Source organism: Spironucleus salmonicida, chromosome 2, assembly GCF_000497125.1.
Source record: "Spironucleus salmonicida strain ATCC 50377 chromosome 2, whole genome shotgun sequence".
NCBI classification, from domain to species: domain Eukaryota; phylum Fornicata; order Diplomonadida; family Hexamitidae; genus Spironucleus; species Spironucleus salmonicida.
Window position 1 is genome coordinate 73105 of NC_090597.1, and position 13882 is coordinate 86986.

The 13882-nt window shown below is 42.2% G+C and overlaps 8 protein-coding genes across 8 annotated transcripts; 4 read left to right on the forward strand and 4 right to left on the reverse strand. All coding sequences in view use genetic code 6, as the record gives it.

Annotated features, from left to right (window-relative positions):
* Positions 1 to 140: 140 nt before the first annotated feature.
* SS50377_21329 (Maltose O-acetyltransferase) lies at positions 141 to 695 on the reverse strand (the record flags this gene model as incomplete). The annotated part of the gene is made up of 1 exon (XM_067905261.1): positions 141 to 695. The coding sequence occupies one exon, from the start codon at positions 693 to 695 to the stop codon at positions 141 to 143; it is 555 nt and encodes a 184-aa protein (XP_067766578.1).
* Positions 696 to 812: 117 nt separating this feature from the next.
* SS50377_21330 (uncharacterized protein) lies at positions 813 to 1226 on the reverse strand (the record flags this gene model as incomplete). Its single annotated transcript, XM_067905262.1, has 1 exon — positions 813 to 1226. One exon carries the CDS (start codon positions 1224 to 1226, stop codon positions 813 to 815), a length of 414 nt encoding a protein of 137 aa, XP_067766579.1.
* Positions 1227 to 1330: 104 nt separating this feature from the next.
* SS50377_21331 (MATE efflux family protein) lies at positions 1331 to 2743 on the reverse strand (the record flags this gene model as incomplete). Its single annotated transcript, XM_067905263.1, has 1 exon — positions 1331 to 2743. One exon carries the CDS (start codon positions 2741 to 2743, stop codon positions 1331 to 1333), a length of 1413 nt encoding a protein of 470 aa, XP_067766580.1.
* A 659-nt stretch (positions 2744 to 3402) lies between these two features.
* Positions 3403 to 6963, forward strand: SS50377_21332 (Pyruvate-flavodoxin oxidoreductase 4; the record flags this gene model as incomplete). The annotated part of the gene is made up of 1 exon (XM_067905264.1): positions 3403 to 6963. The coding sequence occupies one exon, from the start codon at positions 3403 to 3405 to the stop codon at positions 6961 to 6963; it is 3561 nt and encodes a 1186-aa protein (XP_067766581.1).
* A 579-nt stretch (positions 6964 to 7542) lies between these two features.
* Positions 7543 to 8955, forward strand: SS50377_21333 (MATE efflux family protein; the record flags this gene model as incomplete). Its single annotated transcript, XM_067905265.1, has 1 exon — positions 7543 to 8955. The coding sequence occupies one exon, from the start codon at positions 7543 to 7545 to the stop codon at positions 8953 to 8955; it is 1413 nt and encodes a 470-aa protein (XP_067766582.1).
* A 104-nt stretch (positions 8956 to 9059) lies between these two features.
* On the forward strand, positions 9060 to 9473 carry SS50377_21334 (uncharacterized protein; the record flags this gene model as incomplete). The annotated part of the gene is made up of 1 exon (XM_067905266.1): positions 9060 to 9473. The coding sequence occupies one exon, from the start codon at positions 9060 to 9062 to the stop codon at positions 9471 to 9473; it is 414 nt and encodes a 137-aa protein (XP_067766583.1).
* Positions 9474 to 9590: 117 nt separating this feature from the next.
* On the forward strand, positions 9591 to 10145 carry SS50377_21335 (Maltose O-acetyltransferase; the record flags this gene model as incomplete). The annotated part of the gene is made up of 1 exon (XM_067905267.1): positions 9591 to 10145. The coding sequence occupies one exon, from the start codon at positions 9591 to 9593 to the stop codon at positions 10143 to 10145; it is 555 nt and encodes a 184-aa protein (XP_067766584.1).
* Positions 10146 to 11267: 1122 nt separating this feature from the next.
* Positions 11268 to 12560, reverse strand: SS50377_21336 (Cysteine-rich membrane protein 2; the record flags this gene model as incomplete). The annotated part of the gene is made up of 1 exon (XM_067905268.1): positions 11268 to 12560. One exon carries the CDS (start codon positions 12558 to 12560, stop codon positions 11268 to 11270), a length of 1293 nt encoding a protein of 430 aa, XP_067766585.1.
* Positions 12561 to 13882: the final 1322 nt, after the last annotated feature.

The window sequence follows — 13882 nt, forward strand, 5'->3', positions numbered from 1 at the left end:
CCACAGAATGTGCCTCACTGGTATATGATTCCTATCCTGCCTGTATATGTGGTCATTGTATCCACAGGATAGTCTACGGTTCAGCGTGAGCCTATCACTGCACCATCGTCCAGAAAATCTATATAAGTGAATACACGACCTCACTCTACTTTCTTCAGGAAAGCCGCGGGATTACCTCCGACTACCACCATCTCCGGTACATCCTTAACCACAACGCTTCCTGCTGCGATGATGGCTCCCCTGCCAATCTTGATACCAGGGCAGATAACGACTCTGCCGCCGATCCAGACATCATCCCCAATCTCAATCTATTTCGCAAATTCGATGCCAGTAGCTCTGACCACCGGATCTAGTGGGTGGCCTACGGTGTAGATATCCACATTGGGACCGATCATAACATTCCTCCCGATGATAACCTTGGCAGAGTCAAGCACTGTGAAGCCATAGTTAGCGAAGAAATTGTCGCCAATGTGGATATTAATCCCGTAGTCGCAGAAAAATGGCTGGATCATAAAGCAGTTTACCCCGTGGGATCCGAGTAGGCCATGGATAATAGCACCGTCCTCATGCGTAATCACAGAATTTCCGCGGTTGTACTCAGTGCAAGTTGCGTGAGCTTTGATGCGGAGCTTCACCAGGTAGGACTCGTTTGAGTCGTAGGTGCGGCCAGCTAGCATATCATTGTAATTATCCATTTTGAGAAAGGGAAGTTTGTTTATATATTATTAGCTACGTCGGAGCTGTTATCTCTATCATATATGCTAGAGATTAGATGGAAAGTGTTAGTTTGTGGCTGAAAGTATAAAGGTGGCTCACTGGTCCGGTCCGAGAATGCTGTCTGGGGTTGTATATAGCGTGCTGGGTTTGGGTCGCGGAGGCGGCGAAACTGCCTACTGGTAGCTCTGGTCACCTCTCCCCTGGACCTGGTACTTGTCCGGTTCGTTGTACATACCCTGGATATGATGAGCAAACTCGGCACACGCCATCCTGCTGGGGTGGGAGTACCCACAGGCCCTGCAGGTGGTTGCCTAACCGTACTGCTATACCACAAATGGGCTTTCAACGAAGGATGAATAAAACGGCTGCCGGTAGACGTGAGAGTACATAGGTTGGAGGAAGCCGTAATTTGAATAGCTCTAGTATCCATATGGTGAATAGTAGGATGAGTAGCTAGAACAGAAGTATGGGTCGTACGGGTCGTACATGCCGCAGTAGCCTCCGCCCATTTTTTCTGACAATTATTATTTTATAATTTGAAGATGTAGCAGTTTCTTTCCCCAGGCTGGTCCCCAAGTATATAATGTCGAGACCATCCTTCCTAGCTCGATCATCAGGCTTTCCCTAGTACAACATCGGCATAGACTACAATCTGGTCATCTGAATTGAGGTCCCTTCGCAATCGCCAAATGACCTACCATAACACTGCCATGCTTGCAATCCCGCAGACAACCTCAGCTGCGGCCGTGGCATAGAACAAAGTGGACACACGCCCGGTAATCAGAGGTCCCAACCATGACCACATACAACTAATAACTACCTTACATAGCTGAAGAGAAGCAGCCGCCCAGAACCGCTTTTGCTGTTGTAAGACCGCAACCACAATACCTTGTGCCACGCCACACAAAGTACAGATCATGTTAAGTCGTATAATTCCGGAACACTAAGTGCGTACTCGTTCATCTGTAGTGAAGAGTCCCGTTATAGGTTGAGCGAACACCATAAGAACAGCAGCGATGAGTCCCCCAACGCTGCCGCATATGGTTAGCGAGCTGCGTATAGTTTTTAGCGTTTTCTGGTGTTCCCGCTGCGAAATACTGATGGCTACCACGGGTTAGATACCCTACTACATCCCACTAAGGGGCATCGTGAGTAGGGTCATTACCTTCGAGCAGATTCCCTGGACCAGCTGGAAGTGCTGTGTCTCTAAGTCATTCTATGATAACTTTCGCAGCAAAAACGGCACAAAGAACTGGGGAAGTGATGTCTACGAGTATCCCATGAAGGTTAAGAGCCCAAACTACTGAATTTGGAGAAGGCTTCCCAGCTTTGGCTTGAACTGGTTAAGCCGCAACCGTAACGGCGCAAAAGGCGTCATAAAGAAGACAATAGTGACAGCACCCATCGCACAGTACGCAATACAGGACGCCCACGCAGCCCCCTATACCCCCACCTTTAGTACACCTAGGAAGTAATAGTCGAGACCGATGTTGATTACCGCCGATACACACTACCGTAGCATTGCGAAGGTAGCTAGGTTCTGACTTTTTAGCACGCCCGTGAAACCAGAAGATACAGCATAGGAGAGTGGACCGAATATGGTCATGAAGCGGCCATACTATAAGCTGAGTGGAATTACTTGCGCAGTCACCCCCAACAGAAGTAGATATGGTTCTAGTATAAATATTAGCATTATCGGGACTATTATGGCATGCATCAGACAGAGAAGTAGCTGTTATGCGAGGAAGTGGCCAGCCTATTCTTTGCTATCCTCGCCGATGGCACGCGAAATGAAAACAGCCGCTCCTGCTGACTCAGATGCAATTGTTTGCGAAAATAGGTAGTATTCTGTAGGGAGGAAGTTAGACACGCCCACCAGAGCAAGGTCGCCGCAGAACCTGCCGACCAGCACTGACTCCAATGCATTGTAGATGGAAAGCACTACCTAGCCCAATAAAGAGGGAATTCCTATCTTAATGAGTAGTACTGCCGGTTTTTCCGATCGAAGTTTTTCCAATCTCCCCATTTTATGTATGTAGGGTGCAAAAAAGTAGAGGTGGAGTGGTCGCGATGTAGAGGCGAGCCCTCCCGTGAGGAATAGCACCCCAGGACTAAGTACAGAAGTCGATGCTTCCGAGTACCTAGGGACAGTCCCTGATTTTCGTGATGAGCGCTGCTAGGCCGTACTAGTTATTGGGTTGGAGACGGAGGGACGTTCGAGGTCCCGTGCTGATTGCAGGCTCGCGTACAGTTATCAATTGTTATAAAATTATTTTTTATAAGTATGGTAGAGTATCTTTATTTTTGTCATGAAAAGGCGAGTAAGTTTTTAACGTTATGATACATTTTATTTAATATTATATTAATATTAAGTTGTTTTTATTATTGTGATTTTTTAGCAACAACATTTATATAATTTAGTGATAATTATATTATAAATGGGATATCTAGAAGATAGTTTTTGCAGAAATTTCCAATTATTTATTTCCATGATATTTATACAATATATTATAAATTTTTAACTGACAATACTTAGGATTTTTCAAATCTTTCAAAGATTTATTTTTGAATTATTATTATATGTTATTATTAATTATTTTAATTACCTGCAGTATTTATATAATTATAATCATATTTAAATACTTAAATTTGACTAGGTTGTTTTGATTGCCACTCCCTCACAAAATGCAACCTATTGATGGATGTACTGCCGCCGCACATGTCTCGTATTTCTTTTCAGACAATGCTTTAATTTTCCCAATTACTCCTTCTTCACCTATGGCAGAATTAGTAGATGCATGGGCAGCTTAGGGCCGTTTGAATGCCTTCAACCAGATAGTTAGAATTGACGAGCTTAATCATGAGGGTGGTGCCGCCGGTGCCGTTCATGGAGCTGTTTTAACCGGTTCTCTTGCTACTACTTATACTGCTTCTCAGGGTCTCCTCTTAATGATCCCTAATCTCTACAAGCTTGCTGCTGAACATTTACCTGCAGTATTCCATGTAGCTGCTAGAACTATTGCTACTCACGCATTATCTATCCATGGTGATCACTCTGATATCATGGCTGCCAGATAAACTGGTGTTGCTATCTTAATATCTCCTGACGTTCAGGAAGCCATGGATTTTGGTATTGCTACTCATTTAGCTGCTATCAATGCTGAACACCCTGTTATTCACGCTTTTGACGGTTTCAGAACTTCTCATACCATCAAGAAAGTAGAAGTTCTAGATTATGAAAAATTAAAACCTTTTATCCCTCATTAAAAGATTGCTGAATTCAGACAGAGAGCCTTGAACCCTGAACACCCTGAATGTTATGGTTCTTGCATGGGCCCACCAGTTTGGTGCCAGGCTTAGGAGGCTGATAATCTTCACTATTCTAAGATTGTTGGTCATTTCGAAGAAGCTTTCGAAACTGTTGAAAAGATCACAGGTCGTAAATATGAGATCATGGAATATATTGGTGCAGCCGATGCCACTGATATTATCATTGTTATGGGTTCAGGCTGCGTTACCGTTAGAGAAACTGTAAATTATTTAACCTCTCAGGGTAAGAAGGTAGGTGCTCTTTTCGTTTACCTCTACAGGCCTTTCTCCATTGCCCATTTCATTGCTAAGATCCCTACCTCCGTTAAACGTATTGCCGTTTTAGACAGATGTAAAGAAATAACCGCTACTGCAGAGCCTCTCAAACAGGATGTAGTTGATGCTTTAGTTGAGACTAGACGTATTTAAACTATTGAACACATCATTGGTGGCCGTTTTGGATAATCTTCTAAGGATTTCATACCTGCTGATGTTGTCGCTGTTTATGATAATTTAGCTTCTGCTACCCCTAAGGACCATTTCATATGTTCTATCGTTGATGATGTTACCAATAACTCTTTACCAAGAACCTCTAAGCTTACATTAGTACCAGAAGGTACCGTATAATGCCTATTCTTCGGTCAAGGTTCTGACGGTACCGTAGGTGCAAACAAGAATGCCATCAAGATCATTGCTGACAACACTCCTTTATATACATAGGGTTATTTCGATTATGATTCCTTTAAGGCTGGTGGTTTTACCTGCTCTCATCTCCGTTTCGGTCCAAAACCAATCGGTTCTGAACATTATGTTTATGATGCTAACTTCACCTCTGTTTCTCAGCCAAGCTATTGGACTAAGTATAACACCACTTTAGTTGAAAACTGTAAGGAAGGTTCAATTTTATTATTGAATACCCCTTGCAAAACAGTTGAAGATGTTAATGCTCATATGCCCAAGAACATGCGTGCTATGATTGCCCAAAAGAAACTTATCGTTAAACTTATGGATGCATCTGCCGTTGCTCTTAAAGTTGGTCTTCCTGGAAGAATCAACTCAGGTATGCAAACCGCTTTCTTCTTGCTTTCTGGCGTTCTTCCTTCTGAATAAGCAGTTGAAATTTGGAAAAAGACTATAATCAAAACTTTCAAGAAGAAAGGTGATGCTATCGTCAACCAAAACTTGTCTTAAGTTGATGCTACTTGTGAAGCTGATGCCATTCTAGATCTTTCATATCCTGAAAACTGGGGTCAGGAAGGTGATGAAGGTGAACATGTACAGGCTTACAATGATCGCGTTAACGCCGTTATTAAAGACGCTCCAGCTTTCATTAGAGATGTCTTCATGCCCGTTGCTTTAGGCAAGGGTGAAGATTTACCAGTTTCTGCTTTCGCCAGAAACGGTTCTATGATGACCGGCACTACTAAGTATTTCAAGCGTTCTATTGCTGTTCAGGTACCAGTTTGGGAATCAGCTACTTGTATTTAGTGCAACCTTTGTGTTGTTTCTTGCCCACATGCCGTTATCCGTCCATATCTTGCTACTAACGAAGAAGCCGCTAAAGCTCCTGAAGGTTTCAACTTCCTTGATTCCAAGAACAAGATTGTTGAGAAATATGGTAAATTTAAATTTGCAATTTAGGCTTCTCCTCTTGATTGCACTGGTTGTGCAGTCTGTGTTTAGGTCTGCCCAACTGCTGCTAAGGGTACCCTTAAAATGGAAAACATTGATGCTTGCTCTTCTGCTTAATAAGTCAGATAGAACTATGTAGAAACTATCCCTAACAAGGCTACTGAGTTCACAATGGACGAAAGACAACAGGCTTTCTTCTACAGAGAGCCTTATTTTGAATATCACGGTGCCTGCGCTGGTTGTGGTGAAACTGCTTATATCACCCATTTGTGCAGAATGTTCGGTGATCGTATGATCATTGCCAATGCTACTGGATGCTCTTCCATTTACGGTTTCTCATATCCATTCAATCCTTATTCGCCTGATTCTAAGGGCAAGGGTCCCGCATGGGCTAACTCTTTGTTCGAGGATAATGCTGAATTCGGTTTCGGTATGGTATGTGCCATTGCTCAAAGACGTGATAGAATTAAAGCTATCGTCTCAAAGGTTATCTCTGACGAGAAGACTCCAGCTGAACTTAAGGATGTCTGCCAGAACTGGTTGAGTGTGTCTTCGGATGTTGACAAGTCCCACACTGTAGGTTAGGAACTCAGAGTTGCTATCAACAAGATAGATACCGATTGTGAAAATATAACTTTCCTTAAATAACGTGAAAACTAGGAAATCTTTGGCAAGCCTTGCATTGTTATCATTGGTGGTGATGGTTGGGCTTATGATATCGGATATGGTGGTCTCGATCACATCCTTGCTTCTGGTTTAGACTTCACTGTTATCGTTGTCGATACTGAAGTTTACTCCAACACTGGCGGTCAGTGCTCCAAGGCTACCCCTATGGGTGCCGTTGCTCGTTTTGCCGCTGCTGGTAAGAAGGCTGATAAGAAAGATTTGGGTTTAATTGCTCAATCTTATCAAAACTGTTTCGTTGGTTCTATTAACTTGAATGCCAACTTCAATCATGCCGTAAAGACCATGCGTGAAGCTGTTGAATGGAATGGTCCTTCTTTAGTCCTCGCATATTCACCTTGCATCGAACATGGCCAGAATATGGCTGAAACTGCAGCTTCTCAGAAGCTCGCTGCTGCTACCGGATATTGGCTCTCTTATGATAGACATCCCGAAAGAGGTTTGAATGTTTCTACTCCTAAGCCTACTAAGCCAGTTGCTGAGTTCTTAGCTAAGTAAAACAGGTTCAAATAGCTAGCTGCCGCTAAACCGGAAGAGGCTGCTTTATTAGCTAAGGGGTTGCAAGAATTCTTAGACAAGAGATACGAAAGGTATAACCAATTATCTGTAAACAAGAAGTGATGCTTTTTTAAATTAATTTTAGCAATATAGCTATGTATTTTGTGCGATTATAGGCTGATAGTTTTCCTTGATCATTTTTATAATCCTTATTTATAGAATTCACGTTATTATATATCATATTTTATATTAAATGACAAATTTATTTGTATAGTTTAAGCAAGACAATCCTGAAACATTATTACTATTTAGAATAAATCCAAAATAATATATAAATTCTTAAATATTAAGTAATATTTATCATATAATACTAATATAATGAACATCTTAATTTTCAATTACTGTAAAGTAATAAATTAAAACTCATCACAATGAACGTATGTTTTATTTTAAATAATATATTAAACATTGTGAAAACTATACGCGAGCCTGCAATCAGCACGGGACCTCGAACGTCCCTCCGTCTCCAACCCAATAACTAGTACGGCCTAGCAGCGCTCATCACGAAAATCAGGGACTGTCCCTAGGTACTCGGAAGCATCGACTTCTGTACTTAGTCCTGGGGTGCTATTCCTCACGGGAGGGCTCGCCTCTACATCGCGACCACTCCACCTCTACTTTTTTGCACCCTACATACATAAAATGGGGAGATTGGAAAAACTTCGATCGGAAAAACCGGCAGTACTACTCATTAAGATAGGAATTCCCTCTTTATTGGGCTAGGTAGTGCTTTCCATCTACAATGCATTGGAGTCAGTGCTGGTCGGCAGGTTCTGCGGCGACCTTGCTCTGGTGGGCGTGTCTAACTTCCTCCCTACAGAATACTACCTATTTTCGCAAACAATTGCATCTGAGTCAGCAGGAGCGGCTGTTTTCATTTCGCGTGCCATCGGCGAGGATAGCAAAGAATAGGCTGGCCACTTCCTCGCATAACAGCTACTTCTCTGTCTGATGCATGCCATAATAGTCCCGATAATGCTAATATTTATACTAGAACCATATCTACTTCTGTTGGGGGTGACTGCGCAAGTAATTCCACTCAGCTTATAGTATGGCCGCTTCATGACCATATTCGGTCCACTCTCCTATGCTGTATCTTCTGGTTTCACGGGCGTGCTAAAAAGTCAGAACCTAGCTACCTTCGCAATGCTACGGTAGTGTGTATCGGCGGTAATCAACATCGGTCTCGACTATTACTTCCTAGGTGTACTAAAGGTGGGGGTATAGGGGGCTGCGTGGGCGTCCTGTATTGCGTACTGTGCGATGGGTGCTGTCACTATTGTCTTCTTTATGACGCCTTTTGCGCCGTTACGGTTGCGGCTTAACCAGTTCAAGCCAAAGCTGGGAAGCCTTCTCCAAATTCAGTAGTTTGGGCTCTTAACCTTCATGGGATACTCGTAGACATCACTTCCCCAGTTCTTTGTGCCGTTTTTGCTGCGAAAGTTATCATAGAATGACTTAGAGACACAGCACTTCCAGCTGGTCCAGGGAATCTGCTCGAAGGTAATGACCCTACTCACGATGCCCCTTAGTGGGATGTAGTAGGGTATCTAACCCGTGGTAGCCATCAGTATTTCGCAGCGGGAACACCAGAAAACGCTAAAAACTATACGCAGCTCGCTAACCATATGCGGCAGCGTTGGGGGACTCATCGCTGCTGTTCTTATGGTGTTCGCTCAACCTATAACGGGACTCTTCACTACAGATGAACGAGTACGCACTTAGTGTTCCGGAATTATACGACTTAACATGATCTGTACTTTGTGTGGCGTGGCACAAGGTATTGTGGTTGCGGTCTTACAACAGCAAAAGCGGTTCTGGGCGGCTGCTTCTCTTCAGCTATGTAAGGTAGTTATTAGTTGTATGTGGTCATGGTTGGGACCTCTGATTACCGGGCGTGTGTCCACTTTGTTCTATGCCACGGCCGCAGCTGAGGTTGTCTGCGGGATTGCAAGCATGGCAGTGTTATGGTAGGTCATTTGGCGATTGCGAAGGGACCTCAATTCAGATGACCAGATTGTAGTCTATGCCGATGTTGTACTAGGGAAAGCCTGATGATCGAGCTAGGAAGGATGGTCTCGACATTATATACTTGGGGACCAGCCTGGGGAAAGAAACTGCTACATCTTCAAATTATAAAATAATAATTGTCAGAAAAAATGGGCGGAGGCTACTGCGGCATGTACGACCCGTACGACCCATACTTCTGTTCTAGCTACTCATCCTACTATTCACCATATGGATACTAGAGCTATTCAAATTACGGCTTCCTCCAACCTATGTACTCTCACGTCTACCGGCAGCCGTTTTATTCATCCTTCGTTGAAAGCCCATTTGTGGTATAGCAGTACGGTTAGGCAACCACCTGCAGGGCCTGTGGGTACTCCCACCCCAGCAGGATGGCGTGTGCCGAGTTTGCTCATCATATCCAGGGTATGTACAACGAACCGGACAAGTACCAGGTCCAGGGGAGAGGTGACCAGAGCTACCAGTAGGCAGTTTCGCCGCCTCCGCGACCCAAACCCAGCACGCTATATACAACCCCAGACAGCATTCTCGGACCGGACCAGTGAGCCACCTTTATACTTTCAGCCACAAACTAACACTTTCCATCTAATCTCTAGCATATATGATAGAGATAACAGCTCCGACGTAGCTAATAATATATAAACAAACTTCCCTTTCTCAAAATGGATAATTACAATGATATGCTAGCTGGCCGCACCTACGACTCAAACGAGTCCTACCTGGTGAAGCTCCGCATCAAAGCTCACGCAACTTGCACTGAGTACAACCGCGGAAATTCTGTGATTACGCATGAGGACGGTGCTATTATCCATGGCCTACTCGGATCCCACGGGGTAAACTGCTTTATGATCCAGCCATTTTTCTGCGACTACGGGATTAATATCCACATTGGCGACAATTTCTTCGCTAACTATGGCTTCACAGTGCTTGACTCTGCCAAGGTTATCATCGGGAGGAATGTTATGATCGGTCCCAATGTGGATATCTACACCGTAGGCCACCCACTAGATCCGGTGGTCAGAGCTACTGGCATCGAATTTGCGAAATAGATTGAGATTGGGGATGATGTCTGGATCGGCGGCAGAGTCGTTATCTGCCCTGGTATCAAGATTGGCAGGGGAGCCATCATCGCAGCAGGAAGCGTTGTGGTTAAGGATGTACCGGAGATGGTGGTAGTCGGAGGTAATCCCGCGGCTTTCCTGAAGAAAGTAGAGTGAGGTCGTGTATTCACTTATATAGATTTTCTGGACGATGGTGCAGTGATAGGCTCACGCTGAACCGTAGACTATCCTGTGGATACAATGACCACATATACAGGCAGGATAGGAATCATATACCAGTGAGGCACATTCTGTGGGCTGATGTTCCCGAAGTCTCACGGAACTAGAAAATGGAATGATTGTACATACATCAGGCCAGAGCGTAATGACAGCTAGAAATCATGGATGAAGATCACTAATATAGTCCCTAATCATACTGGCTTCGATGAAGCAATCAGACTGGACCGGGGCGTCAGGAACCGGTATACTAACTATATAAACGTATCCTGATTCAGATAATTCAAATATACATTAGCTACCCCGTCACTACTACTAATTGCAGGGTTCCCATTTTGATTCACTATGATCCTGTATATATGCGATATAATATTTAATTATCCGTTATCAAAAAGATTGATAGTACCATAGCCACAGTGATTACGGGCCTGTCGCACGCGGTAGGATTACGACATAGTACTGTTACTTACGCAGTCAGCGCAATATATATTATAACATAAGAGTCTAAATCGTATTGGTCTCATTAGTTAGCGCGAAGACGGCATATAACGCTCCAAGGTTCACAACAGCCTAGAATCACGCATGTTTGTCAAAGTTTAATATTAAGCACCATGAATCGCCTCAATTTTTGTTGTTATAATACTGAGGCCATCAGTTCGAGCCGTGAAATCAACCATAAAAACCTCAAATTAAATATTAACAATCTATGATCTAAATTAAGTATTTATTAGACTAGAAGTATTGCAGCTTATTTTGTGTTTTCTAAGATCATACCATGCTTACTGTTTTCTATTCAATTTGTTCGTACGCACAACTAGGTGCAGATTACGTTATTAGCTATTCCGCCACTAGCTTCGTAAAAAAGTACATAATATATCAGGGTTCTTTTAAGTATAATTTTTACGTCTAAATTAGTAATTCTTGTTACTATACTTTCTAGAGCTAAGTATCAATCTTTGAATCTAGACCTGTCAATTCATGTTTTCTTAAAGTGAAACTACTCAACTATATATCGCTAAATACATAATATTTAATTGTAGTAAATAAAAAATAATAAAACCTTCACTATTGAACAAGAGTGCTAGAACCTTCATCATTATGGGACAAACTAAATTCTAATGACTTATTCTGCGAATTATCCATTAGTCTCGGTGTTATTTTGTCTTATGTACCAATTTTTTCGAACCCATTTTGCTTAGGCGAGTACTTCTTAAATATCACGAACAGGATGATGAGAGTGACGCCGATCACGACGATAATGATAGCAACCGAAATCTCTATCATCAGCTTCACGTCCACCGCGCCGTCGGATGAGTCCGTGATCACGCAGTAGCCCTGGGTCAGCTACGAGCCGTGCTAGCACTTCAGGCATACGCCGTCGCTGCAGAGCGCGCAGTTCTGCACCAGCGCACCGCAGTTGCAGTACCCGCCGCTACCGATGCTCTCGCAGCCCTGACAGCCCTTCTCGGCGCAGAAGCTGCCGAAGAGGCAGTCAGCCGAGGACGTGCACACGTTCCGCGTACAGCCGTGCTTGCTCAGTGCGAACCCAGCCAGACAGGTCGCACAGCCGTCGGAATCGCAGGTCGCGCAGTGGTCTCTCTGGTTCGGGCACCTGCATGCGAACGGACCAGGGCACGCTGCGGGGACGTTGACGTCTTTGCAGTACTGGTTCAGCTCAAGCGTCTCACAGCGAGGCGTGAGGCACTTCAGGTCCTCCCCGAGGTGGTAGTCGCCGCTGCACCTCAGGCAGAAGAACGGCGAAACGCAGGACGTGCAGTTCAGCAGCTCGCCGCAGGAGACCGGGTGCGCCAGATCCCCTTTAACGCACTTGGAGCCCTAGCAGAACTGGTTCAGACCGCAGTCCTGTGTTACCAGGCAGGTTCCGTTACGGATGCACTTCTACCCATTTTTGGCTGGAAAATACCCCTACAGGCAATTAGAACAGTTGCCAGTTATTTAGTTACAGGATAGGCAATTCTAAATTCGCGAGTGATAGCAGTTACAGAATTTTCCTTCGGGAATTTTCGTGCAATCTATGCAGCTTACTAGAGCCTTTTCGTCGCAGAAAAAACCATAAGAGCAGTCGTTACATGTCATCTTGTTGCAGTTTATATGGCCTTGTAGTTTATACCCAGTCTTGCACTGCAGACACCACATTCCTTCACAATTAAGGCAGTTGGGATTCGAGCACGCAGTACAAGTTGACGAACTGCCTTGACAGCTGGTGCCTTCTGGACAGGCACTACATGGCGAAAGGCAGTAATTGTCCACCAACTTAAAGTCCGTAGTGCACGCCTGACATACGTAAGGGTTATTTGGGCACTCGATGCATCCTACTACATGGCATCCTGTCATTTTAATTGCAGTACTTCTAATGTAATAATATTAATATAATTAAGTAATTTGGTTTTTAATAGTATCTAATATATAATAGTATAATAGGGGATTTGAGTAAATAGCTAGGATTGTTGAATAATCGTATTATTATTACAATTTAGTTGTATATGAAATAGCAAATTTTATGATTTGTTTAGTAGCACTTTAAGGCTATTGGTTTGCAGATTGAGCCCTTGAACTTTAGTTTGCAGAGATACATCTCGAAAGTGCAAATTTAAGTTAAATTGCCCCTGTAATGAAAGATCGCGTTTGATCACTGTCATGGGGAATGTATGTTTTGCTTGGAGCTTATATATAAAATAATGTAATTCTATATTAATGGAAAGTATCCGATTTATTGTGCATATTTCATTTGCGACAATTAATCTGGTAGATTTGATATGTTGCTAACAGGGTCATATCACGAGCATCAGAAACTACGCTGTAAACATGACATTACCAGTGAAACTTAGCAGGTAGTAATTTTTTCATTAGATATCTAATATTAGTTTACAAGAAATTACCTAGAGTATAGATAATACACTTTAGTTTCCAATTTATACCTCCTCCTCCAGAATGACGACTCATACAGAATTCAAAAGTACACTTCTCATAATTATTACAAAATCACGTTTATATTTGAAGTAAGCCTAGTGTATGACAACATATTGTATAAAATAGAATATTGTTCACATTGTGTTCTTAATTTTTCAATCTGCAAAAATACTTCAGATAAAAAATGACAGCAATTCAGAGAATATTATGTTTTCTTAGTATATTTTACAATAGTTTATCTTTTTTCCAGTGTTGACAATATATGGTAAATAGGAGTAAATATATAATCTTACACAACACATTTTTTAAATTTTAACCTTGTTGTGCTCTTTGACACTTTTTTATTTCAAATTATCTTCACAAAAGTCATAGGTAAGCTGAAATTTATTACTTATTTTTTCCATTATCAGTACTTATTAGTCTTCAAAAATGAGTATCATATATTTATTACATGAATTCGCACATTTTATCTAGGATCGTCAAGTAGCATTTAAAGCTGCAAGTTTTATTTACTATATATTTGGTAACATTTGTAAATCTAATAATATAAACTTTATATTAGCTAAATATAAAATTAGTAATCATAATTAACTTTAATAGTTACTCTAATAAAAAACTAATATAACTTATTATAGAAATAAAATTATTGAAAATATATCTTATATAGTATTAAATGTTTTATTTTTATTAATTTGATATTTTTAATTATACTAAATAAATTTCTTGAAAAAAATTGGATAATAATG